At 41.0% G+C, this 26,355-nt stretch overlaps 1 protein-coding gene across 3 annotated transcripts in view; it reads left to right on the forward strand.

Annotated features, from left to right (window-relative positions):
* Window positions 1-25,749, forward strand: part of igdcc4 (immunoglobulin superfamily, DCC subclass, member 4) — a 64,261-nt gene extending 38,512 nt beyond the window's left edge. Inside the window, exons 4-20 of one of the 3 annotated variants that reach the window (XM_037757674.1) lie at window positions 1,012-1,145; window positions 5,914-6,048; window positions 7,038-7,190; window positions 8,435-8,845; window positions 8,927-9,091; window positions 9,511-9,648; window positions 9,903-10,085; window positions 11,458-11,670; window positions 12,964-13,065; window positions 13,216-13,402; window positions 15,307-15,434; window positions 17,857-18,027; window positions 18,207-18,341; window positions 21,014-21,116; window positions 22,060-22,291; window positions 22,409-22,537; window positions 23,872-25,749. In XM_037757674.1, the coding sequence (XP_037613602.1) occupies window positions 1,012-1,145; window positions 5,914-6,048; window positions 7,038-7,190; window positions 8,435-8,845; window positions 8,927-9,091; window positions 9,511-9,648; window positions 9,903-10,085; window positions 11,458-11,670; window positions 12,964-13,065; window positions 13,216-13,402; window positions 15,307-15,434; window positions 17,857-18,027; window positions 18,207-18,341; window positions 21,014-21,116; window positions 22,060-22,291; window positions 22,409-22,537; window positions 23,872-24,408 (3,256 nt within the window). In that variant the 3' untranslated portion in view covers window positions 24,409-25,749. The remainder of the gene's footprint in view (window positions 1-1,011; window positions 1,146-5,913; window positions 6,049-7,037; window positions 7,191-8,434; window positions 8,846-8,926; window positions 9,092-9,510; window positions 9,649-9,902; window positions 10,086-11,457; window positions 11,671-12,963; window positions 13,066-13,215; window positions 13,403-15,306; window positions 15,435-17,856; window positions 18,028-18,206; window positions 18,342-21,013; window positions 21,117-22,059; window positions 22,292-22,408; window positions 22,538-23,871) is intronic. The other 2 variants (XM_037757684.1, XM_037757687.1) reach the window with 2 other exon arrangements.
* The last annotated feature ends 606 nt before the right edge of the window (window positions 25,750-26,355 follow it).

Here is a 26,355-nt window from a genome sequence, read left to right on the forward strand (position 1 = left end):
ATATGTAAGATTAAAGTAGAAGTAGTAGATATCAACAGCACAAAAAGACATTGTAACCAAAAAGATAACATACACAAATGTAATCATTTTTTTAATATACTGCTTTTTGTGCTTCTATGAGGCTTGAGAGCTTGTCTAGAAAACAACTTTCATATTTTTATCCCTTAAACCTGCAGTAGGCAGAATGTTTTGGCATCATTGGGCAAAAATTCCATAATAACCTTTCAGCATATTGTTATTCAAGTGTTCTGAGAGAAAACTAGACTTCTGCCCCTCCTCATGGCTCTGTTTTCAGGCTTTGACAGGAGACATTGGCCAATCACAGCACAGGTAGAAAAAGAAAGCAAAGGAAGTTTGCTCCGACTGGCGGGCGGTGCTTGGTATTTCCTCAACTGAGCTAAACAGTACACTACAAGATGTTTCTGAAAAAATTTGAAGCGAGAAATAGGCATTACTGTAACAGAATATTGATTCATATTTGATCAGCGCTGCCTAGTTTGACCGGTTGATCGGAGTTTGCGAGTGATTGACAGCTGCTCAGAGACGGCAAGGCTCCAGCTCTGCTCTGATTGGTTGTTTTCCTCCGTTCTGTGAAAACTTGCAGATGCTATTAGGAGCACCGGTGGACGCCGAAGCACATGCTTTTTTTTCAGATTACCTGTCTCATGCACTACTGTCAGGATATAGTGACCGTTTTATAAAAATAACTTTTTTTTTTTAATCATATTTACTCCATTTCTACCCACTGCTGCTTTAATTCACTTTTTGAGTTGCATGACTTGTAAATGCAACCCCTCCTTGTAGCGGCTGCACACAATAGCCTCTCTCCTGAATAAAGAAGGATGGAGTCCTGTGAGGGCTCAGCAGGATCCCCGTGGAGTTGATCAGCTGGATGTTTCATGCTGCAGGGCACTAAGCCATTTATTCAGTTGTTTTTCTCTCTCTGTCATTCGCCTCCTTACTCTCTCTCCCCCTGCCACCTCTCCTCTATTTCGCCCCCGTGTACAACAGGTTCATTTCCCTTCTCAACGGGGTGCTCCAGATTCTGGAGGTGACCAAGGAGGATGAGGGTGCCTACCGCTGTGTCGCGTCCAACTCTGCCAGGAAGGACATCAGTCATGAAGCCAGGCTCACTGTCACCACAGGTGAGGTCTGTTGCAGTGCTTTATAGTGTTTGAATAGGCAGCCGGGCCCCGCTGGGAGCTGCCAGGCCAACCTCAAGAGACCTAATGTGAGTTTTAGGACTAGATGCTTGAATTGTATTAGGTCTCTCTCCAGTGCAAACAAAATGTCACTCTCTCACAGTGTAGTGTGTGTTTGTGTTGTTGTGATTATCTAATCTAATCCCAAAAATATTGTGTATAGCAAATATTTTGTGGACTGAAGTAGCATAAACCGTTTTGCATAACAGATGTTGAATTTGCATTATTTGGACACTGATAATAGCAGGTTGCTATTATATTTAAATATCCCTTCCAGACATGTTTTTAAGACAAAATACTCTGCTTTGAATAATAATTTGTTTTTGATTCAAGTCTCCACATCACACTTGTGTAAGTTGCATTTTGAACCATTATTGTCTTCCAAACACACAAAATCATCACAGAGAAACATTCCCTCCTCAGCGGATTAATGTGAAAACAGCCTTCTAGTGTCAAATTCTGCACAATCGAGGTCAAACATTCAAGTGAAGCAAAACACATATTTTGAGGAGCGGATGCATTATCATGGATTGCGTTACAAAAGAATAGAGTGGCTCTGTTCTCGTTGATAACGCATTTGTGAGTGTTTCCTCTGAGTATTTTAAGGACTGTAGTAACTCCAGCTGTAAGAACAGCTGATGCTGCACACACGGACGGTTTCCGTGAATGGGGAACGTACAGTATCTAGACCAATCTCTATCCGTTCCCTTCTAATATAACCAGAAAGAGGGGAAAATGTGATGAAAATAGTACATTAATAGAGCCACATAGAGTTACTTGAGCATCTTGGTCGTTACTGTGTATTATGATGTGGCTTAGGTTCCTGCGAATGTGAGACTGGAATAGTTGACTAACTGTTTCTATTAGAAAACATACCTTTGCCGCTGCTTTCATGAAGTTGGACAGCAGATAAAAACATGTTTTGAAATAAGTCGATCTTCAGCTCAGGGTAAAACATTTTTCTATGTAATTCATTGTAAACAATCAGGAAAAGATTGCGAGCCAAATTGCTTGTCTGAAAAGATGTCTGACACTCAGGTCATCCCAAGGTCGCTCTCCATTGTTCACTTAATTAAAACTAAACAAAGTGAAGCAGAGTTCAGTTATGTAATCACAACACATTTTCTAAAGATTTGAGACTTTTCTGAACTCTGACTACTTGACGTTGAAAACTGCCTATATTACCTCAGCCTACTATAACTTATATATTATTTCTATACACTTAACCCTCGTTTCTCATTAAAGCATTTCTATTATGCAAAGCACTTTAAGGCGCTGGCGTTTTTTTCTATTAACTGCAAGTGCTGTGCATTTACCTTGCCTGTCCTTCAGACTTCATTTGCTGCAGCATATACTGTACAGTTATCAAGAAAATAGTGTTGACAGTTCATTTGAGCCTCCCATTAGTGCTCGGCACTGTTTGTTCATCTCTTCATCCGTGAATCATACACTTCTAGGGACTTTTACTTTGGAAAGTATCTAAATTAATACGGTAAAAATGTTTGATTTTCAGCGTGTATGTAATCAGAGATGTCCTGAAGTCAAATATATCAGTCATTGTCAGGCATTTATTTATTAAATTTTTTTCTAGCAGCCCAAAAATCAAACAATAGACATTTCCCTCACAAATTAGTGGTATTTTCTTTTTTATTTATAAGGGGCATGTAATGTTTTATACTTCTGGTGAATATAATCCAATCAATCCTATTTCCATATATGTATTTTGTATATACAGTTCCCTTTGTTAACACCTTATTTTGAAAACCGGACGCAGTCTCACATGTATACTTCCGCTAACTTCGCCAAGTCCGTCGTTACCTCTTACCGTTACCTCCGTTCTCTTTATACAAAATCGGCGAAAAAAAATCCAATCGAATCGATTTTTTTTTCCCACCCATTTTTATTATACCCAGGACAATGGGACATCCTTAAGTTGGAGCGCTGGTCAGAAGCCTGACTCCACATAGCCTTTGTTTTCTGCAATTTACCTCAATTTGCTATGATCAAAAGTATTACTTATCTTGATACCAAAGGCAAGAAGAAATCAAAAACCTCCAAATGTCATGTAGATCAGTTCAGAATAATATGACAAACAAAGGATAAATGTTACATGGGTGTAATTATGCTCCAATCTGTGAAACTCAAGGCTGTCAATTAAATTAAATGAGTAATGCTGTTTACAGAATAAAAGCATATCTTTTAGTATTATGTACTCCACAGTGTTTGTAGGCCCTTCTCTCTTTGATTAAAATCCCAGGGTGACTGCTTCCTACAAGGACTTGCATTAGTGGATTACATGGTGGCAGTGAATCAGTGAATAGTATTGTGAGGTGCGATTTCACCATTAGGCAGCCCACATTAAAGCCATGTCGTATTGTCTGCCTCTGTAGCTAGAGATCAGTCAACTGTAATTGGCTGCTCTGTGGGAGCCATTGTGTCCTTTTTGAGTCACAGCCTTTGTGTCCTTTTAAAAAGAAAGACAAAAGGAAAGAGGGAGGGAGACAGATGAGGCCAAAGGAAGTGAGTCAGAAACAGCGTTTGGACTTTTAAAAGTTTGTACATCATCTTTACAGCCACATTCAAGTCCTCAGTTTTCTTGTCTTACACAGGGTAAGGTATCTTTTTTTTTTGCAAAACATGTGCTCTACTCTTTGAATAGTCAAGGAGCTTTTTGGAAATGAGTTTGCCAGAATATATAAGTTATATTTTAATGGATTTTCACACCTGTAATGAGAAAGAGGCTGATTTTTCCCAGCTATTTTCCCTTGGTGATTTTCATGCTTTCATTGAACCCTAGAAGGAAACTACTTATGGCTCTATTGTGAGCTATTACAAGTAGCACACTGTATGTCCGATCTTATTCCACCCCTTGACTTGCCTGCACTTCAGACTTCTTTGAAAAAGGTACCTCGACATCCTTGATGTTGAGGTGCTCAAGTCCACGTACTTAACACGTACTCCAGCTGCCTTAAACCTCCAGTTTTTAGTCTCTTCCATTTCTTCTTTACTTTACCCTCATTTTTCTACATGCTTTACGCTGCACCCACATCCACATAAGACTCCTCTGAAGGCGCACCCTGCAGTGCAGTTCCCGCAAAGGTGGACTGACCCACTTAAAGCCTTATGCATAACCAAGGATGGCTGTATGTAATCTCAATGATTAATTTATAATGTGTTTACAGAATGCTGGGCCTCTCTCTGGAGGTCATTAGCATTATGTGCTGCTGAGACTGCCTGGGCTGAGCAGAATTGCGGGGAAGTAGGGCCCTCTCACATCAGCGGTACCTTGGGGACTGATACACACTCAAGAAATGAGTGTCTGGTGCCTGTTCAACCCATGAAGCATATGTTTTGAATAGCATCTTTAGTCACTCAAGAGCAGTGATGGGACACAGTTCCATAATCGAGGCCGCGCTTTCATCTGACGAGAAAGATTCTTTCTTTTGCGTTCTTTTTTTCTCCCTCTCGTTCTTGTGTCACAAACCCTTAGATTTCCTATTCAGGTCGTATCCATATTCACCATCCACTAAGAATTGATTTATCCTCAACCAGATACCAGTCAGCCAACTGCTGTAGACCTTTTCATTGCCATTCTGTTGCTAGGGCAACAGCTTTGGTCCAAGTTTACTTCCTGTCAGCTACTATATCAGCAAACATTGCAACAGGAAATACAAAGGAAAGGTCTACAGGGGCTATTTTTATGGTGAAGTTTCTTGCTGTGTTAGAAAGAATCTGAACTACTGTGAAATACTGGCTGATGATCTGAAGGGTATGCTAGCAAAATACTAACGCAAATTAGTATTTTGGTTATCATCTGCAATTTCCTTTGTAGGTCAGAAAGTCGGTATTTTCCTTACTGCGTCTTGTCTGTACATTGTTCAAATAGAAAAGAGCAAACTTATTTCTCAAGCAAACACACACGTGCATGCTGTCACCCACTGGGCAAGGAATGCCCTTGTTGTGGTCGTTAACTTCAACTTGAAGTGCGTGAACAGAAGGGGCCCGCTATAGTTTCCGATGACTCGTCCTCAAATGGAAGAAAGGATATATCCAGGATCCAGCAGCAAAACTGAATAGCAGTCAATGATCCACGGTCTGCCTGCTGCAGACGACATGTTTGTCAGTCCGCAGAGCCCCGAAGCCCAGCCCTCGCTGCTGAACAGAGCGCCGTTTACTTGTTTATTAATTTTGAAGGTGTCGCATGTCCAAATTGCACCAAATTCAAAAAAGCCCTCGCTTGGGTCCCCAGCAATACACCCACTAAGTGTGAAGTAGAGCAGATGAGCGTTTCTCGAGATATGCGAATAACACACAGACAGACTGACAGAGATTTCTTGCTTTGTAGATCTTTCTTAACCCAATCATTTATAATCATCAGCGTTTTGTTGAGATCGCAAGCTCTTAGTTTATATAAATATTCTACACCCAAAAGGGCCAGGAAGCTTTTCAGCTCACCCTTACTGTAGTGTCCACATGCGGGGTTTAAACAAGGTATAGTTAGGGAAACGTCAACAGTAATTGGTGAGAGATGGGATAACACTGTAGCCCAATAATCAGGAGGAACTGCCGTTTTGTTTTACTTCATCGGTGAAGAATGAAGTATTTGAATTGCTTAAAAAGTGGATTCAAACAGGCAACTTTCCAGCTACAATCACAAACTGACACTGGTCCGTAATACCAAAGTATACATTTCTTTTTTTTTTTCTTATAGGTTTTTCTGAAGCCTTGAACGGAGTTGCGATTGTTGCACCCCCTCAGAATGCAACAGTCGTGCTCGGCCGTCCCGCTGTGATGGAGTGTATGGCACAAGGCCAGCCGAAGCCACTGGTGTCCTGGAGCAGACAAGGTAACGCTGACAAATGCTATTACTCGCTCTTTCTTTCTCTCTGTGGTTCTCATCCTGTTTGTTTTTTCTTTTTCTTTTCTTTTTTTTTTTTACTTCATCTGACGCATTCCCATTATCTGTGTCTCGCTCTCTAACTATCTGTCACTCTCACACAAAGAACAAACATCAACACGTCAGGAACAGATTCACGTACCTGTGGCTGTAAAGTTGTTGTTTTAGTGATGATAGCGGTCCCCTCTACACCAGTCTTCAGTCGTTCTATTGTGCACTGAGTCATGCTTTACATAAGATGATTTGTTACATTCATTAATTCGCACCGCCACAGCTTTGACGCACACACACACACACACACACACACACACACACACACACACACGCATGCACACACACTCTCTTGGTTGGAATGATGTCATGTGAAACTTTCGGACTCCCTCGATGCTGCGACTTGGCAACATCTCTGCAATTTGTTTTGAGTCTAGTGCTGCATTTGAAGTTCTTCCCTCATTTACATTTGACATTTCACTACACAGGAAATATTATAGATTGATTCATGCACTACGTTATTCATGTCATGTGCAATGCAAAGTGGTAGCTGGTGCTTAGTCCCTACTTTTTTTAATATGGCATTGTGAGATAATTCACTACGCAGGTGGTGATCATTCTCCGTAAAGCATCTAACAACAGCACAAAATGGCGGACAAACTAAATAGTGATCTATATAGTGAACAGTGAAGGATTTTACACACAGCAGGAGTGTGCCAATGCAGACATCTCAGTGAACCCAGACTAAAAAGTCACAGAGCCATCTGTTGGTCAACTTGTGGGATTACAGGTCAAATCCTCTGCCGCCTCTCTCCTTTGTGTTGTTTCTCAGACAACTGAAAGAAACGATCTCCGCTTTTCCTCAAGGCCGATCTCTCGTTGTCTTCATCTGTGTGATCTGAGACTGTCTTGTTGATCTCTGTTCTTTGCTTTCTTCTTTTGTTCAGATGGGAAGCCCATTTCCACTGATGTGGTCGTCCTCGCAACAAACCTGGTGATTAGGGACACAAGGCGTCACCATGCCGGCGTCTATGTCTGCCGGGCCAACAAGCCCAAGACCAGAGAGTTTGTCATTGCTGCCGCTGAGCTGCATGTGCCTGGTAGGATTCATGTTTTGTACTGTATATAATGACAGCTTAGACATTTTTGAGAGCTGCTTCATTGAAAGTAGTCTCTGTCACCAGCTTTCCCTTAAAGGAAAAATTCACCCACAAAATTACCATTTGTATACCAACCCTGTGTTACCATGAATTCTTGAACAAAACTTTCTTTTTCTCACATGCCTCCACAGTTAACAAAGAATAAAAAAACAGAGAAAAGTGTTGATGAATTGAAGTAAAGGGGGTCCATGTACTTCACAAACACTTGAATTTCCGCTAAAACCTTACTATTTAATGTAAGATTTGTCTGGATGAGTAGTGTGCCTGCGCAGGCGTGAGACTAATTATGCAGAAGTGTTTTTAAATCGTAAGGTTTTAGCAAAAATGCTCATTAAATTACGAATTTATTCTCATAATATTAAAATTTTTTTCCTCAAAATATTGCAATTTTATTCTGGACTACTCAGAGAACACAAATATGTGGGATATGTTTTGCAGAAAATCTTAAACATGAGCAGAAATCCTGCTGAAACACGTACGAGCTATTAAAGTCCCGCAGTTTGTAAATTAATTCAAATTAATTCATTATGTATCATTGACGTGAATATGTGCCACATGCACATTTAAAGATGTTACTTCCCCAAACAAAAGACACAAAAGAGGAGGGAAGAGAACATCATGCCTACAACTCAGCAGAGATAACATTAAATAAGAAAAGTTGATACAGGAGAATACATTTTTGAAAGCAATACACTATGCCTGAGAGCTTCACTGCATTATATTTGAATTGTCACCTGCCGCTAGAATTTTGTGTTTTCCTTTACATAAATAAAGACATTTCCACCATAAATTGGTGCATAAAAATTCACCAGAATGCAGGAAATTAAGTGTTTGACACTATGTACTATTACACAACTTTGTTGACTACTCGATTCTGATTGGTCAATCACGGCGTTCTGCGGTCTGTTATTTCTTTATAAGTTCTGATGTCGGACTCTGTCGGACCGTTTTTGTGTCAAATTATTGATTTCTTAAGTAAGTAGCCATGGAATAAGCAGGATAATGAACAGCTAGCGGGTCATTGTTTGTGAAAGAAACCCCGACAGGGCGATGCCGTTGAAGGGGTTTCTTTCACAAACAATGACCGGCTTACTGTACATTTTCCCTTATATACGCGTCCCCCCTCAATGTTGAAACGAAACCTATACCCTTGAAGTCAGCGCTTTGTTTCCTACTTCCAACAGCCCCTCCAGTGATTCTCCAACCCCCTGAGACCGTGTCCCTCTCCCGGGGCAACACAGCCAGGTTTGTGTGCAACAGCTCTGGGGAGCCCCCTCCAGTGTTGCACTGGCTTAAGGACGGTAAGCCCATGAAGTCATTCAGACGGGTGAAGACCCAGAGCCCTGGAGTCCTGCTCATCAACCAGCTGGCGCTGGAGGACGAGGGCTACTACCAGTGCATAGCAGACAACGGTCTGGGCACGGCCTGTGCCACTGCCAAGCTGACGGTCATTGTGAGGGAAGGTCTGCCCAGCCCTCCTCGCCACCTCTCTGCCACGCCCTACTCCAGCACCACTGCCATGCTCATCTGGGAGAAACCTGAGTACAACTCGGACCAAATCATCGGCTACTCTGTGCACTGCCAACGCACCGCAGGTGTGTCTCTATCCATATGTGTGTGTAGCCAGGACATTTTCTTAAAATTGTGTTTGATTTGAGTATATTCATCATTTTCAGGCTCAGATAATGTGGAGTACCAGTTTGCGATGAATAATGACACCACAGAGTATCACGTCAAAGAGCTTCTACCCCATACTGCCTACACATTCTTTGTGGTGGCTTACTCTCCCATGGGTGCCAGTCGCCCATCCCTGCCTGTTACGGTAGAGATGCTGGAGGACGGTGAGTAATCAAACTAATACTGGTGGTTAAATAAGGCCAGCCTTGGCTTGGATGCCTCATAGACTCACAGAGGAAAACATCATAGCATGCCAACCTTGTAACTCCTCAGGATTTTTAAGAGCTCATGAATCATCAGTTTCATCAGTTCATTATGTGTATAGTTATTTAAAAAGTAGTAGCTCACTTGAGACTCAACTGTGCATTTTTGCTTTAAAATCCAACTGACATTTATTCCATTTCCTCGGCAAAGATTTTCAAGAAAACCCTGATTTGGTGCACACTTTTTAAGGTTTACTAAGCATAGATAGACATATTGTGTCTTAAAGCTGTCCAGTAACTGTGCAGCTCTAGGCTGGAGGGTATGCCTTGAATGTGCAACATCAAACAGTTCACTATGTCTTTTTTATTCCCTCCTGCAGTGCCAAGTGCACCTCCTCAGCTGTCTATAGCCAGCACCTCCCCCACAGACATCAGGCTGATGTGGCATCCATTGTCCTCGCTGTACAGTCGAGGAGCTGTTACCCGCTACCGCATTGAGTACAGCACCCTGGATCAGGGTGAGTAATCCCAGCAGCACATCAAGTTAACCTGAACTGACAGTGAAAGCCCAATTTAGCAACAAGCTGAGTATAACTTAGGATATTTACCCAGTTTGGTTAAAGTTTTTCATAGAAAAGGACAAATATTTACAGCCGACTTTACTAATTTTGTATGTTTCTGATAATAATTCAGATCCAGAACATCATAATAATAAGATACCCCATTAGTAGATACATATATAGATATGTGTGTGTGTTGTGTGTTCCCACAGTGGACAATGTGTTCTCAGTGGAAGTGGCGGGTAATGAGACTCAGTTCACACTAAGAGAGCTGCAGCCCAACCAGGCCTACCGACTGAGGATAGCAGCTGGGACAGGCGTTGGCTTCGGGGTTCCCTCCGAGTGGGCCCAGCACCAAACATTAGCCCACTACAACCACAGCGACCACAGCATGGGTAAGCAAGACACCAGACCTGGCTCTCTTAGCATATGTTCATTCCTAAAATTCCTGTTTTGTTTTAAGCGGGGTTCCCATTGAGGTTGTAGTATCATTTTTGAAAGCTATAATCCATACAGGGAACATGACATCTCACTGTGAAACTGTGAAAGCACAGGTGAAACGTATCACATCATAACCCATTTCAAAAATGACTGCAATGCATTGCAGCAAAATAATGTTATTGGATACACCTGTGTTTGACAGGTCGAAACGTCTGTAAAAACTTACAAAGTGCTTCACAATACTTAGTAGTACACAGCATGAAAAAAGGGCAGATACTCAACAATAAAAGCAGTATAAAACAATTAAAAGACAAATAAAACCAAAGGATTTGCAAGCACCAAACGTATATAAACGCCAGCCTATAAAAGTGGGATTTTAAAAGCTGACCTGACAGTGAGGGGAAGGCAATTCCACAGTGTTTGAGCTAAAATGGTTAAAGCACGGTTGCCCTTTGTTTTTTAGCCTGGACCGTGGGATATTTAATAGCAATTGGCCAGAAGATCTGAGTAATCTTGGAGTAGAGTATTGGGTTATGTGTTCAGAATTATAAGAGGGTGCCATGCCATGGAGGGCTTTGAATGTGATCAGCAAGATCTTGAGCTGAATTCTGAAACGTACAGGAAGCCAAGAATGGACGTAATATGCTCTCTTCGTTTAGTGTTGGTCAAAAGCATGGCTGCTGCATTCTGAACCAATAGAAGTCGAGCAATTGCAGACTCACTTAAACAAGAGAATAAGTTACAATAGTCCAGGTGGGAAGAGATACGTTTTGGCACCCACCCTTCAACGTCTCCTCTCCCTCCTAGTTAAGGAACCACTGACATAACGTAACACTTGTACACTTGAACACAGGCACATTTTGGATAGACACAGAATGAATGCGAATTGCTTAGTTTACTAGGGCTGTCACAATGTCAGAATGCCACTACACAATTATTGTGGGATTTACAATAACCATATTATCGCAATATCTTGGAAAAAAATAATGCTATCAATCAAATTCATCTTTGTAAACTTTGTTCATTGTGTTTGTCTCTTTTTTGGCAAATGAATCACACTCAACATACGAGTGTAGGGAGGTGAAGACAAACTCTGTAACCATAACTGTATATATAAAGGGATTTAAGAGGCGCTGGATTATTAACACGATATTGTCATATGTCATATGATATTTTAAATATCATCGATTCAGTATATCGCACCACCGCTACACTATACAAATGGGAAATATAGCTGGAGTGAAAGTCCGGTGGTTATGATAATGCTATCCTGTGAAATTCTTGGTCACATCATTTTTTCCTTTTTCCTTTTCCAAACGTTTTCAGTGATCTTTGCCCCGACTGAGCTGAAAGTCAGAGCCAGAGTGAACACACTCAATGTGACATGGCATCCCTCGCCCAATCACACACTAGTCTCCGGTTACAAGCTGTCCTGTCGAGAGGTGGAGGCTGACGAAGCAACCAACGGAGAAAGAACAACGCAGACCCACACCATCCGGCTCCGTAAGAAGGCCAGGTATCACCTCCTCACTGGGCTGGGTAAGCTGTTGACAGAGGCCTCTCCAAATGTAGTGTGTGTTCTGCTTTCATATTTTCATGGTCATTTTTCTGTTTTTGCATTCAACTACCTTTGACTGAATAATAAATCAAATGATGGCCACTTTGCTTTAGAAATTTTTGTTTGCTAAAAAATTTTTTTGAACACTTACAATATACACAGCTTTTAAACAGCCTCGTTCAATTCCGAGCATGGGAAATGCTTTTTTAGCCGTGTCCTTTCCAGACAGAGTGTATTTCATTCAAAGACTGCTTTCACAAGCAATCTTTTTAAAAATGTGGATCAGAAATAGACAAACACCTCTCATGAAATGTAATTAATAATTCAGCATTTCATTCAAAAGCATTTGATTGCAGGTTCATTTAGTTTAGTTTGTTAACATCCCCGTTAGCTTCCTGGGGTCCACAAACACACTGACAATGTGACAGTACAAGAATAAACAGGAGAAAGCAAAAACCCACACACAGAATAACATAACATAACATCACAGAATAAAAAGCACAAGACTGAAACACACTCGGACAAGACAAGCTCCTGACAATCAGATAATCAGAGAAATGTCAAGTAGTCCGTTACACTCCATTGTCCCGCAGTTACAGAATATGAACAGAAATATTTCGGATAAATACAAGTAATGAATAGAGTAATCTATTTTTAACACAGTAACCAAGCTAGACAGTTACGGATTGCAACAACATTGGTTCTGTATCCACAACGGAGCACTATAACGCGCTGCTCTGTTTTGTACCATTTGTAATTTCTTTATTTTCTCCATTGTAGCATTAGATCATACTGCTCAACAATAGTCAAGATTGGACAATATTAAAACCTGAATCACCTGTTTAGCTGAGTTTTGTGTCAAAAATTGTGCACATCTTTTAATAACAGAAATAACATTTCCCATCTTATTTATGTATTTTGTCTATGATTATTTACTATCCAAGATAAGTGGACATTGGTCAATAGACGCATCGTTTATGCTAAGATTTAACTCTGGATTTCTCTGGTTGTACCTCACTTACCATTTGTGCTACATTATACGTACAGAATATCAGACCCCAAATGGATTTACTGCATTTAGATTATATCTCGGGCCTGATGTCAATGCTTAAATGTATTGTTTTTGTAAGAGGCTGCCTAGGTTTATATGTAACATACTGTATGTATACGCCATGTATGGCTTGGAAAAAGATTTTTCCATTTTCATTTTTGTCTCTCTCTCTCTCTCTCTCTCTCTCTCTGTATGTACGTATGTGTGTATGTATGTGTGTCAGTCCCTGACCGGCAGTACGAGGTGAGAGTTTGGGCGTTCAACAAGCAGATAGATGGAGCAGCTGCTGTGTGGAAGGGAAGGACAGACAAGGTCCATGACAAAAGTAAGATTTATCTTACTACATGGGTGCATGTATACATAAATGAATGAATGAGTGTCTTGTAAAAAAAAAAGATACCCTCCATCACTTTTATGGGCTAATAAATAATGGCAAATTATATCAAGGCAAGTAATGCGTATGTGTGTGTTAAAGCATCGTTGCCGCCCATGCGGCCCCCTCCATTGCCCCCGAGTAGCATCCAAGCCATGGCCAACAGCTCCACCTCCATCTGGCTGCGCTGGGAGAAACCACGGTTCAGCAACGTACGCATCATCAACTACACAGTCCGCTGCAGCCCAGCGGGAACCACCAACGCCTCTCTGGTCTCCTATTACACCAGGTCAGAAACCAGGTTGAACATCAAAAACGTAATCATTGTCTGCAATGTTAAAGCGATAATGTCTCTGGATGTTGCAAAACTTATCACCGTGGTCAACATTTGAACAATATTGCTTCATGCATAACTCCCTATGTATTCATGTCTACATTGCCAATCCCTGATACAAACCTAAACTGTGTTGAAATAAACATCTTTACAAGTAGCATGATATTATTTATAAAAATTGGTCACCAAAACGATGCATTCCTCAGGCACTCTGTCTTTATTTAGTTGGACATTCCTTTTTTTGTCCGGCTTTTATTGTACCTTTTCTGCTGGAAGAGCTAGAAGGGCATTTCTTTTAGGTGACACGTCTGGTGAGCACCTTGGCCTCTGCATTTCTCTACATAAAAGAATAGTTTTATGTCCAACACCCAAACAAACCAACACATTTTTCTTGTAAGAGTCCTATTATATTTCAAGTAGCTCCATTATTAACCATCCTTTATACAGTAATCAAAAGCTGAGTTTCCGCCAGGAAGTTCCTGGTACTTTTCACAGGACTACTTTTCAAGGAACTAAAAGGTTCCTTCAGCCCATTGTTGTCTGTGTTTCCAAAGCGGTCTTAAGACCTGAAAAGATTAAGATAATTACTCCGCTGACGTATGAAAAAGCAACATGATGTGAAGAGGGCTGCTGGTAAACACACTCTGCAGCCTTCAGTTCATTGTGCCTGCATGTTTCATTTAAAAAAAACATGTTGGATAAAAAAATATGTTTTGTCTCACTGCGACGATATTTACTGCTGCTTAGTATTTACTGCTGCACGTTGAATAAAGTGAATGAAATGCAGAGGAGGAAAATTAAACTAAGAGCGTCTGTCTCCGAAATAAATCATCTGCTGACTGTCTGAGGGTTATTTATTTGTGCTTTAGAATGTAACCGCTGTGAAACAATCAGAAAATAACTTTTCTTTCTCTCATTCACAGCACCACCGCACTGTCTGTCTCTTCTATCGCGTGCCGTCTCAGCTCACTCAATCTCTCTCCTTTTCTCTCTGTCTTATTTAAAATGAGTCAGGAGGCAGACAGCAAAGCCTAACTACTTTTAATTTTATATAACAAAGAGAAATCGTCCTAAAATGGTCCTTAATCGATACTAGAATACTTTGTTGTTTTGACGGTCATCCCTGCAAACCCCACCCCGAAAGTTCCTGTACTTTCAGAAAGTACTAGCCCCCGACCAGGGCCTTTTTTTGGGGGGTAAACAAGTGGCATCCTCCGGTGCTGAGAAATGAAGCCAACGCGAAAGTGCCATAAAGTTTTTCGAATGGCCACCTGAGGGTGGCTCCAAAACGAGTCAATTGCTGTTTCGTCACTGCCAAGATGGCGAGCTTTACAGCGGCCCTTCAGAAACATATGGGTGACGTCACAGAGACTATGTCCATATTTTATACAGTCTATGCGGGTAAAATGTCCCCTGAACTTAATTTAGATCCTGGTCCTCAAAAGGTTCCTAGTTCAGGGGGAAAGTTCCTGCGGTCAAAAAACGGCTAAAATGAAGCACTATTGTCCTTACATTGATTTTACCCTCCACACTTAAATTGGTACTACTACTCTATGTATATATACAGTATTTATTTATATATATATATTCAAGAATTATGTAAGTAAGGATATGGAGTTCTTGGGTTAAAGAGGTTCATGCATACTTGATAATACATACTTGCAAAATAATACAGTAAATAATTGTCCAGCAGGAGGCAGGCAATAAGAGTTAACAATATAAATACATATTGTAGACTAGAGTGGTCCAACAGGTTGAACAAACTAACAAGACTAAATTGAACAAAGTCAATTATTTTTTTCCGTCAGCGCAGAATACAAAACCTACACCACACACTCTCCTGTGTTTGTGTGTTACAGCTCTGCTCAGGAGATACTGCTCGGGGCGTTGAGGCCCTTCACCCGCTATGAGCTGGCGGTGCAATCTAATGGAGTGGACGTGGTGGGACCCTTCAGCGGCACAGTGGAGGAGTCGACCCTGTCTGACCGTGAGTCCCTGCTGTGCTCCTATCAGTGCAGTCAGCTACGTTTAGTTTTTAAAGACCCAACGATCAAAGTCCCTGAAGATTTTCCTGTAGTATTTTGTGGCCTCGAAAACATGCCTGGTATTGTTAGCATTATATTATGTTATATTTTTTCCTGTGAAAAGCACTTGTAACTTTGTTTTGAAGGTTGCTGTGTAAATACAGTTATTATTGATCGGTGCAGGTATTTTGACACTCGCTATGACATTTCTTTTTTGTTGCATTTACTTGGTTAGGAAATTAGTAAGTAAACTCACTCAATTTTTTGGCCTTCAATTTTTTTTTTCACTCACTTGATAGTGAAAACATTCTCCTTGCTTTCACAACCTTTGCAGTGCCCTTGAGCATCACTTCACTTCTAAACAGATCAAGGGGAACTTGAAGAGTGAAGTTCTACTGGGCAGCTACTGTACTAGGTGTAGTTATGTGTAAATGTGTCGGAACATTTTCCTGTAAATAAAGGTCAAATAAAAAAGTAAGGGATCAAATTTCAGGGTATTGGTCCTTTTAAATTAATTTAAAATCAACTCAAAATACAGTTATTAGAGACCTAAGAATTTTAGCCTGTCTACTCTTAAACTTACAGTTGGTCTTGAAATATGTCACACGTATACTTTTTAGGGCTGGGACGATACACCTATCTCCCGATTCAATACTATCATGATACTTTGGTGCCAATTCAATATGTTTTGCGATTTTTACGTATTACGATTCTACAAGTATTGCGATTCAATATTATGATTTATTGCAATTTTTGTCAACTTTTTAACACTAGATCATGGGAAAAAGTTGAATCATACACTTCTGGGGACTTTTACTTTGGAAAATATCTAAATTGATACTGTAAAAATGTTGGATATTCAGCATGTATGTAGTCAGAGATGTCCCGAAATCAAATATATCAGTCATTGTCAGGAATTATTATTACATTTTTTTCCAGCAACCCCAAAATTAAAGAATGAAGATGTTTCCCTCATAAATTAGTGGTATTTTCTATTTAATTTATAAGGGACATGTTTTATACTTCTGGTGAATATAATCAAATCAATTTTATTTCCATATATGTATTTTGTATATACAGTTCCCTTTGTTAACACCTTATTTTGAAAACCAGACAAAGTCACGTGTATACTCCCGCTAACTTCGCCAAGTCCATCGCCACAGTTAGCTCCGTTCTCTTTAAACATCCACGGTCAGCCCATCAGGGCCATTTGAATGCATTTAACATAAATGTCAGTATATGGGCGCTCTGCAGTTGTAGCGTCGACTGATTTGACCATGGAGATGAGATTGACGACTTGAACGCGCGTTACCGCAATACGATAACGTTTCCTGTCCATGACAGAGTCCGCATGCAGTTTTAGCCGTGATGTCTTGCTCTGCTTTTCCTGGCAATGCGTGAAACCCAAAGCGTTTCCATACTCTACTGTATGTTTAGTGTTTACCACTTTGGATTTAAAATGTGAGAGTACATGTCGTATCCACGCGGACCCTCCGCCGTTTTCAACACTGTCGTATCTGCTGGTTTCTGCTCGCTACGGCCGGCCCGCTACTGTTTGTTTTGAGTGACAGAACGGATATGACATATGACATGTCAATAAAAACACAACAGTAAAAGCAGTAACTTCCTTCTACCTCCGCATAGACTCAAAGGAAGCAAATATATTGATTCTGGCATTAAAAAAATCAATTTCAAAATCGTAAAAAAAATAATCATGGATATAAATCCGTTTTTTTTCCCGCCCCTAATACTTTTGCATTCTGTCTGCCAAAATATATTACCTCATCTCCCTTATAAATAATGTATTTCATCTTCATCATCTGATTAGCTGCACTCGGGTTTTATGTCATTATTTTAACCTTGGTCTCCTGCTAGCAAGGTAAAGGTGTTGCATTCTGAAGCCTGCAGATACTGTAATATATGCGGTGTGCCTGTGCATGCAAGTGAGTGTGTGCTCACTCGTGTGGATCAGTGTGTTGCCTGGCCAGTGGCCAGTGGAAATGGGAATTAGTAGTTGGCATTGATGGCTGATAACTGGCTGTAATGAAATACCCAGGTGTAGTAGTGGCTCTCGTGTTGGCCAGCAGCTCTGTCTTGAAGCCAAGTGAGGGTGGAGAGCGCAGAGTGGGCTGCTTTTAATGACATTATTACCACCAGTCACCCCGTCACGCTCTCCACTGCCATGTATCATCACCTGAGCCCCAGCCCATTCCCCCCATTGCCCTGCTCGTCCCCTTTCTCTTGTACCCAGGTGGCGAGGACACGAGGACCCAGATGGTTGTCACACAACATGTCAAATCCCCCACCAAGACAATATACATTCCACAGCTGTGAGGCCTCATTTCTGGGCTCTAATTACTGACCCAGTCCTCCTCTCTCCTTCAGGGCCCTCCACACCTCCTGAGGAGCTGCAGCTGAGCGCTCTGGACTCCTCCTCTGCACTGGCGAGCTGGCGCCCTCCGCTGGAGCCTAACGGTATCATCGTCAGCTACAGGATCTTGTTCAGTGGCAACCTCAGCCAGCCGGAGCACTTGTGGGAAAACCTCTCTCAGGACGGTGGGTGTTTGCTGGCACGACACAACTCCTCTTCACCGCACTTGTTAATTACTGAACTTTTGGCTTTTAATTCAGTTTAAGAGCAACTTACAATCATATAATGTTGTTTAATATTTAATAAAATGTCATGCCTGAGTGAAACTGCGCGATTTACGATGGGCCTTGTTTCTCTGTCTCAGGGAGCATTACCAGTGTGGAAGTCCAGGGTCTGTCCAGTGGCACCCGTTACTTTTTTAAGCTGGGAGCGTCTACTGAGGTGGGGCCAGGGCCTTATTCACCTGTAAAGGATGTTCACATCCCCCTTCAGAAATATGGTATGTGTCAAATCGCACATTTATAGGTGCAGAAGGATTGGGAAAGACACAGTCTCAGTGTCTGGAGGGTTTAGGGATGCAAAATGCTTAATGAGAAAGGCACAACACTTATCACTTTACTAGGGTCAGAGGCATTTCTGTTGCTGTGGGCAATGTTGAGGAAATGTGGCCTCTCTCTTCTTACATGATCGCTAATTGTTAATTTTGGACTTTCAGTCTATAGAAAACAGAAATAACATAAATAATTTTGGTTTTGTTTGTTTTCATCCTTTTTTACACAAAAATGTCTCATGTTCTCACAAGAAGATATGGAAGCAAATAATTCATAATAATTATAAATTTAGAAGGCCCTGAATACCTTATTGCAAAATTGAATCACTACTGTGTAATTTGAAATAGAAATAACACTGAAAGTATAGCATTGACATATTTAACCACCTATCTGAATGTACGTGGTTTGATTTACCCAGGATACTTCTTCCTCTTGTATTGTAGATTGAGACGCAGATCATATGACTTACAGAACATAACCAGACGTCTGATTATTTCTATTCAGGCTTGATTGCTTCTCCTCGGTTGTCCAGATGTTCAAGTTTGGATTTTTTAAAACTTCATTTTAGGTATCTGAATTTTCACTAATCTAATTTGAGAGACAAGACTTTTGGGGTTTGACTCAAGTTTTGTAGGTCAGAATTTGACTAACTGCGTTTAAGCAACTTGATTACAGTTTTATTAAAACCAAGTTTTTGAAATTGCACCAAATTTTAACCTTCTGGAAATGTCAAAGCAGATAATTCAAATCTGACAAATTCAGAAAAATTATGTTTTTGAAAGTAAAATAATTCAGTGCTATAAATTCTGTGGTATTTAGATTTTAACATTAAAGGTGCACTGTGTAATGCCTAGCCACATGCTCCAAACAAATAGGGGGCAGCATTTCACCTCTACTACTGGGTCCCTACAATCTACATTTACAGTCATCAGTTATAAAAAACAACAACTATTAACTAACAGCAGGGCAAGAACACGCAAAATTCGAACAAACTGCTGAAACTTTGAGAGACAGTAAAAAGTAACACTGCTGCTATCTTATAATCTTCATGTGTGGTGTCGGCCTATAGTTTACGTTAGCCATCTGTGTTTGTGCAACTAACTGGAGGCTGTACAGTCTGTGTACATTTTGATAAACTGGCAGAAACAATAAAACGACCCGCACCTTTGTCTCCTCCTTCCTGTGGCCAAGAGACTACTCCGCCGGGAGGAGAGCGTGCAGCAGCTCCATGACACGGTCCCCATGGGGAGGTTGTGAGTCATTTTCTCGTTTCTGCCACTTTGGATTTAATTCAGTAAACAAACTACCAGAACGCACACGGACCCTGAACCTTCAATGTGATTGACAAGCCCTTACAGCTCCCTGCCGGCCATATCTTACAAATTACCCCTATAAGTATTCAGTAGTGGTTAAATGTCACAATAAGATATTCAGTTGCTTCTAAGATTCAAAATATCACAGTCATTTTGCTTCCATAAGCAGACACATGCAAACACCATGCATTCACACACAGGGACACGTGTTTTCACACCCATACTCATGCACACACATACACACACACATTTCCTATTTCAGTAAAGTGGGTAATTTGTCCCTGCCAGCAGAGAAAGTGTGGCTCGGCAGGACACTGTAATTTCGCCTCTCCTATTCTGGAGCATTTTGAGGAGAATTATAAGTGTGGGTATCAAAGGGGCGCCTCATCAGCGACCCCCCGGGGGAGATCTTTGAATCACTGCTCTCTGTGCCTAACAGAATTGCTGTGAAAAGCACTTTCTTTACTCTCATGTCACTGTGTTTAAGCATACAATCTCATTATGCACTTTTTAATACCATCCGCAGCATTTTAGCTTTACTTGTAATTACTAAATGCCCCTTTTGTCTTTAAACAGAGTGAGTTATAAATACAGAACTATTATCCAACATGAGCCTCATACGTACCTAAGAGGAATATTGTGTACATGCTATCCACCAACTTGTATTACTTACACATATAGTATTTTTGTTTTTTTTGTTTTCTTTGTTTAGTGCATAACGGGTGGGGATTGATTGTCAAAAGGATCATATATCTGGAATATCTGAACATTTAATTTTCCTGATGCAATAAGCAGCGAGAATGCATTTTTGTTGTACCCAAATCCTTAATAAGACAGAGTAACAGGTTTATTTTGTTCACATAGGCTGTAATAGTGTTGCCAGTGAGCAGTGTGAATGGGAGTGAGGTGGCTAGTGGGTGGGTGAGAGCTCCCGCCATCTGTTTCCTCTCCTCTCTATGTCCAGACTGCCAAAGATACCCAGCATACATGAATATCAATGAAGGTCTCCCGTCCCTTGTTGAATGTTGCCTCATATCTTTTCACTACTGTTACTTTGTCTTAAATTAAGGTATCAATATGCAGGGTCTCTTTACATCAGGCCTGAGACAAATAATATGTCAAACTAGATATGCTATTTTAATTCTTAGTATTTTTTTAAAAATAGAGTTCTAGATATGAGCTAAATAATAGCTACTGGAAACAGATCACATATGAAAACCAATATGGCATATGGCAACATTTCTGCCTCATTGTTGTTTATATTAATTCTAACATTGTTTTTCTCCTATTCCATGATATTTGAACAGAGCTGGACATCCATGCAGTGACGGGCATCATAGTCGGTGTGTGCCTCGGACTGATTTGCATCCTCCTCTGCATGTGTTTCAGCTTTCGAAACGGCAAATCCAGGTAAGGTAACTCTAGTGTCAGTACTCGTACGGTACATGTAGAACATTTTAATGTGTTTAATAGGGCCGTCAATTGTTTAAAATATTTAATCGCATGATTGTCCATGATTAATCGGGATTAATCGCAAATTAATCACATATTTTTTATCTGTTCAAAATGCACCATAAAGGGAGATTTGTCAAGTATTTAATACTCTTATCAACATGGGAGTGGGCAAATATGCTTGCTTTATGCAAATGTATGTATATATTTATTATTGGAAATCAATTAACAACACAAAACATTGATAAATATTGTCCATAAATCCTCACAGGTACTGCATTTAGTATAAAAAAAATATGCTCAAATCATAACATGGCAAACTCGAGCCAAACAGGCAACAACAGCTGTCAGTGTGTCAGTGTGCTGACTTGACTATGACTTGCCCTTAACTGCATGTGATTATCATAAAGTGGGCATATTTATAAAGGGGAGACTTGTGGGTACCCATAGAACCCATTTTCATTCACATATCTTGGGGTCAGAGGTCAAGGGACCCTTTGAAAAAGGCCAAGCCAGTTTTTCCTCGCCAAAATTCAACGCATGTTTGGAGCATTATTTAACCTCTTTCGCGACTAGCTAGTATAACATGGTTGGTACCAATGGATTCCTAAGTTTTATAGTTTCATATGATACCAGTATCTTCACTGTAGCCCACTACAACCTCTGAAAGATCGATTGCGTAAATGTGTTAAAAAAAATAGTGGCGTTAAAACAAATTTGCGTCAACGAGATATTACCGTGTTAACTTTGACAGCCCTAATGTTTAATGTTTTACTTACTTGGAACAACTCTTGTCTTAATAGCTAAAAGCGAGCGAAAACAACCCAGGCAACTGTATTGACGTTCAGTCCTCTGTAGTGCCCAACTCCTCTACTATTCCTCTCATCTCTGATCCAAATAGGGAGGTGTCTGGGGGCCTGGACTCCACAGCTGTGACCCCTCAGTACAGGCGAGGAGGCTGCCCCGTTCCCTCCAACGTGCCAGAGTGCAGCGATAGCCACGAGCTGGAGACACTGATGCCCCCAGGCAGCCAAGAGTCTGGTCAGCCGCTAGAAGAGGCCCCAGAGGAGCAGAGCCTGATGGCAAGTGCTAATCCAGGGGAAGGGGAGGATACCCCTGCACCTGAACCCAAGGTCAAAACCTGCAAGGGGGGAGCTCTCCTCCAGATGGGCCTTGGTTACTCTTGTTATTTTTTCACGTGTTGAAAGAGGGATAATAGTTGTAATTTTGGTGCATCCACTGTCTTGCAGGCTGCTTGGAATGGCTCTGTGAGTCATAACTGGGCCAACAGAATCACTAGATACAGAGACACCATAACAGAAGACTCTCCAACACTCATTAATGGAGCTCTCAACATGCTAATTACTGATAACGGCACGGTAAATGAATGAACTAAAATTCAATGACTAATCTATTTTTAGCTATCAACCTGTCTCTGACAAACATCATAGCTGTAGCATCACTGGGTCAAATGACATTTCTAATTGACTGTTTGCTAAACCACGCCCCCCCTCCTTAGTTACTGTTGCTATGCCTGTCAAGATTTCCGTTCTTGCACGGCACATATGCAAAGATTTACCACTTGAAATGTATAGTCATTTTTGAAACAATAGCTCCCTGATGTCAGTAAGAGGTTGCTGGCTGCTTTCCAGCTGACTGGTTTAAAACAAAAAATCTGTAATGGTTCTTAGATATACATTTGATCGCTACATATATGATATTGTGCTGAAGATAAGGCTGTGTATCGGCAAGAATCTTACGATACATATCATGATACAGGGGTTACGATTCATTATATTGTGATACAGTGAGCAAGGCGATATATTGCGATTTAAAAAAAAAAATCTAATTTAGGAAAACTGTCATGGTAATGAGAAAACACCGCGATATGCATAAAATCAAAGTCAAAACAAAGTTTACTATTTATGTAATCAGAACAGTGGGATCTGCATTAGCATTTATCACAGAGGACACATCTCTTTGCAAATCAAATAAAGTATTGACTAAGTTAATCTTTGCATATAGACTATTAATTAAAAATCAATACAGTGTTTTTGCGTGCGTGTGTGTGGGTGTGATCTCACAGAAATACGTGAAATGACCACGACCTCTTGACAGCGCATTACATAGTGGTGGCACGGAATGTGTTAAAATTACATGCCGCCACCACTGCTGGTGTGTGTGTCTGAGAGAGACAGAGAGGGGAAAAGAAAGTGGACTATTGCACCAATATTTCTGTAAGTTATTAATAACTTACTCGGTATGCTGCTTTGTCACTCGTTGACCTGCCTTCCTGAACCCACGATATTTTCCAATAAGCTCACCTGAACCCGCCCGACCCGCGGGTCAGTCACTACTTACACTTATCACTACTCACTAGAGTAGACAGTAAGCTAGTTAGTCGGACATGTAAACCGTTGCGAGCTTAGAGTTAGAGAGCAAATAAAAGCACTGTTTAATCCATTCCTTACACCTTTGACATGTGGCCAAATCCAAATCTTGACAGGCCGGTTACAGTTATTAAGCTACGATTGGCCCATCGGTGTAAGGGGGAGGGGTTTAGCGAACAGTCCATTGTGATTATTGCTGATATCTATGTAAAATGTTCATCTATGTACATGTACTTAACCCAAAAAACATTGAATGTTTGAGTGACCCCTGTAGATGAACTAATAGAACTACCTGAAGTAACAGTAACATTGTTTCGTTGCAGGACCTAGAAGATCATCTGTGTACATCCGTGTGCAGTAACCAGGTGGAGGCAGAAGTCATTGTTCACTCAGAGCTGTCAGAACCAGGGAGGGAGAAAGAGGAGGAGGAGGGCGGCGAAAGGGAGACGGATTCTAACACCACCAGGGCACCCTCATTATCAGAGGACAGGTATTCCCCTTTGAGTCAGCCAAGCTCACCGGGAGAGGGGGATGCTCTCGAAAAACTATCGCTGGCCCAAAGCCCCTCGAGTCTTCCCTTGATAAAGCTGATGGCCAATCACAACGGGGAGCTTCAAGGCACGGGAGACCAGCCGAGCGCAGACATAGAGCCACGGCAGGACACGGGGCTAACCAATGGCTTCCACTCCCCAAAGACGGTGCGTTCTGTGTTGAGGTCAGAGCACCTGGAGAACGGGGACTCCAGACATTGTCCTTCGGCACCAGGGAAGACCATCTCTGCCGGGCTGTCCCCTTCCCCCTTTGTCAGCTCCGGCCTGGTCCACTCTACCTCAACAGCACACAGTTATCTGTGCCCGTAGCCCCCGCATGTAGGGCAGCGACCCTTACACACACATACAGACATCAGACTGATTTTTTTTCTTTTACGTACCCAGGAAGAATCCCTACGGATTATTTTTATGCACCTCATTATTGGATTCCTTTCTCTTCTGTGCAAAGTTTTTATAGGCAATCCATTGTTTCATACGTGTGTATATACAGTATACACATATTTTTAGTGGTAGAGTATATGGTTATGCATTCTCTGGCATCGCAACCATATTTTCCTCTGGGTTTTTTTTTCTTCCTGTCTTTAGGAAAGAAAAGAGAGATTTAACTTAACCAAGCATATGGAAGTAGATTGAAGGAGGCTATTCCCACTGTGTCGCGCATGGCTTCGTTCCACTCACATATGAGAAAGCCTGCAATATTCTGTGAGTGAGTGAGACAGGCTGTCATCATGGATGGGAGGATCGGAAAACGCAGGCTCGACGGGTCTCCCTGGGCTTTGCCGCGTGGATGCTACTTTACCGCGGCACTGAGGAATAAGCCTTAAAGAATATCCGCACACTCTGAGAGTGCAGAACACCTGTGTCTCTCTCTAGTCTCCTGCTGTCTCAGGGTCCACACACACACACACACACACACACACACACTCTGAAACACACACAGAAAGCTAAAGTACAGCTGATTCAACGGTATCCCACCCATAAAACACACATTAACACACACATTTCCTGACTGGAGTGTGGGGGTCTCAGGTGCCTAATTATTGTAGGTGCATTTATAACCTCTGTATATTTCTATAGATGATTCTATTCAGTACAAGTACAAAGTCATCATGAAGAAAAAACACTTAAATGTAAAAAAAGATATGGAGTATACAGATTTGGTACACATGAAGTATTCTTTTCCAAAATGCCATATATCCACATGGTGTGATTTTTGTAAACCAGGGACACTCAGTTGAAAAGTAAAAAAAGTGTTTTTTCTGTATTTCAGATGGTGGATATCTCATTTTGGAATCAAAGTATTTACATGTTCATGTTGGTACTGGTTTAATTATGTTGGTGGGAGAACTTGAGAAGATGTTACAAGAACCCATCTGTAGACCACTCTTCTGATTTGGCTCCCAATTAGGGATGCACCAATAACATACTGTGCCATTAATTGTCATTTAAACTCAGTATAATCATTTTCTTACGTGAAACGCTGGCCATGTTTTTAATTAGAGTGGAATTCAACTTGACTCTTTTGAACATTTCCACAATGCTATACTCTTGCTACAATACTGGAAATCAACATAAGCTGATATCCAATCTGCATTTATCAGATAGGAAAGGCGTTTGATGTGGAAAAAAATAAAAACAAATGTGCTCCAATTTTTTTTACATTGCCCCAAAACAGTACAACGCATAAGTATTCGATCAGATTGCTTTCCATAACTGACTGATACGTGAAGCTGAGTGAGTCAGTATTGGTTTTGGCAGTGTAAATGGTGCATCCCTACTCCTTATCAACAACACTACCTCATTTCTTTTCAGGACGGTTTCCAGTGTGGTTTTATTAGTTCTATGTAACTAGTACCTTTTTAAAAATCTTTTTCTCAACTTTGATTTTACAGCATTTGGTACTTGCAGAAATAATCGTCCGACACTGACTGTACGTTCTTGTGTTATGTCAAAGGAATTTATATCGCTTTAGTGCATTGCAGCTTCCTCTCAGATCTCTGAAAGATTGTGTCACTCAGTATTATGTTACCGTTTAATCCCTACAGAAAACATCAACACACAGTCTCTTTGATACGAAGCACCTGAAACTAGGTCCAGCCAATTTCATCCAATCGCAGTTTTGGACCTGAAGTTCCAGTCAAACTAGCACCAACTATGGGCAAGGAAAGTAATAGCTCCTGCAATTTGACACTTGAGTGCAATGAGTGTTACTGCTACAGTTTTCGAGTGTGTCTGTTGAATGTTTTAAATATTTTA

Source organism: Sebastes umbrosus, chromosome 2 (assembly GCF_015220745.1).
Source record: "Sebastes umbrosus isolate fSebUmb1 chromosome 2, fSebUmb1.pri, whole genome shotgun sequence".
Classification (NCBI taxonomy): Eukaryota; Metazoa; Chordata; class Actinopteri; order Perciformes; family Sebastidae; genus Sebastes; species Sebastes umbrosus.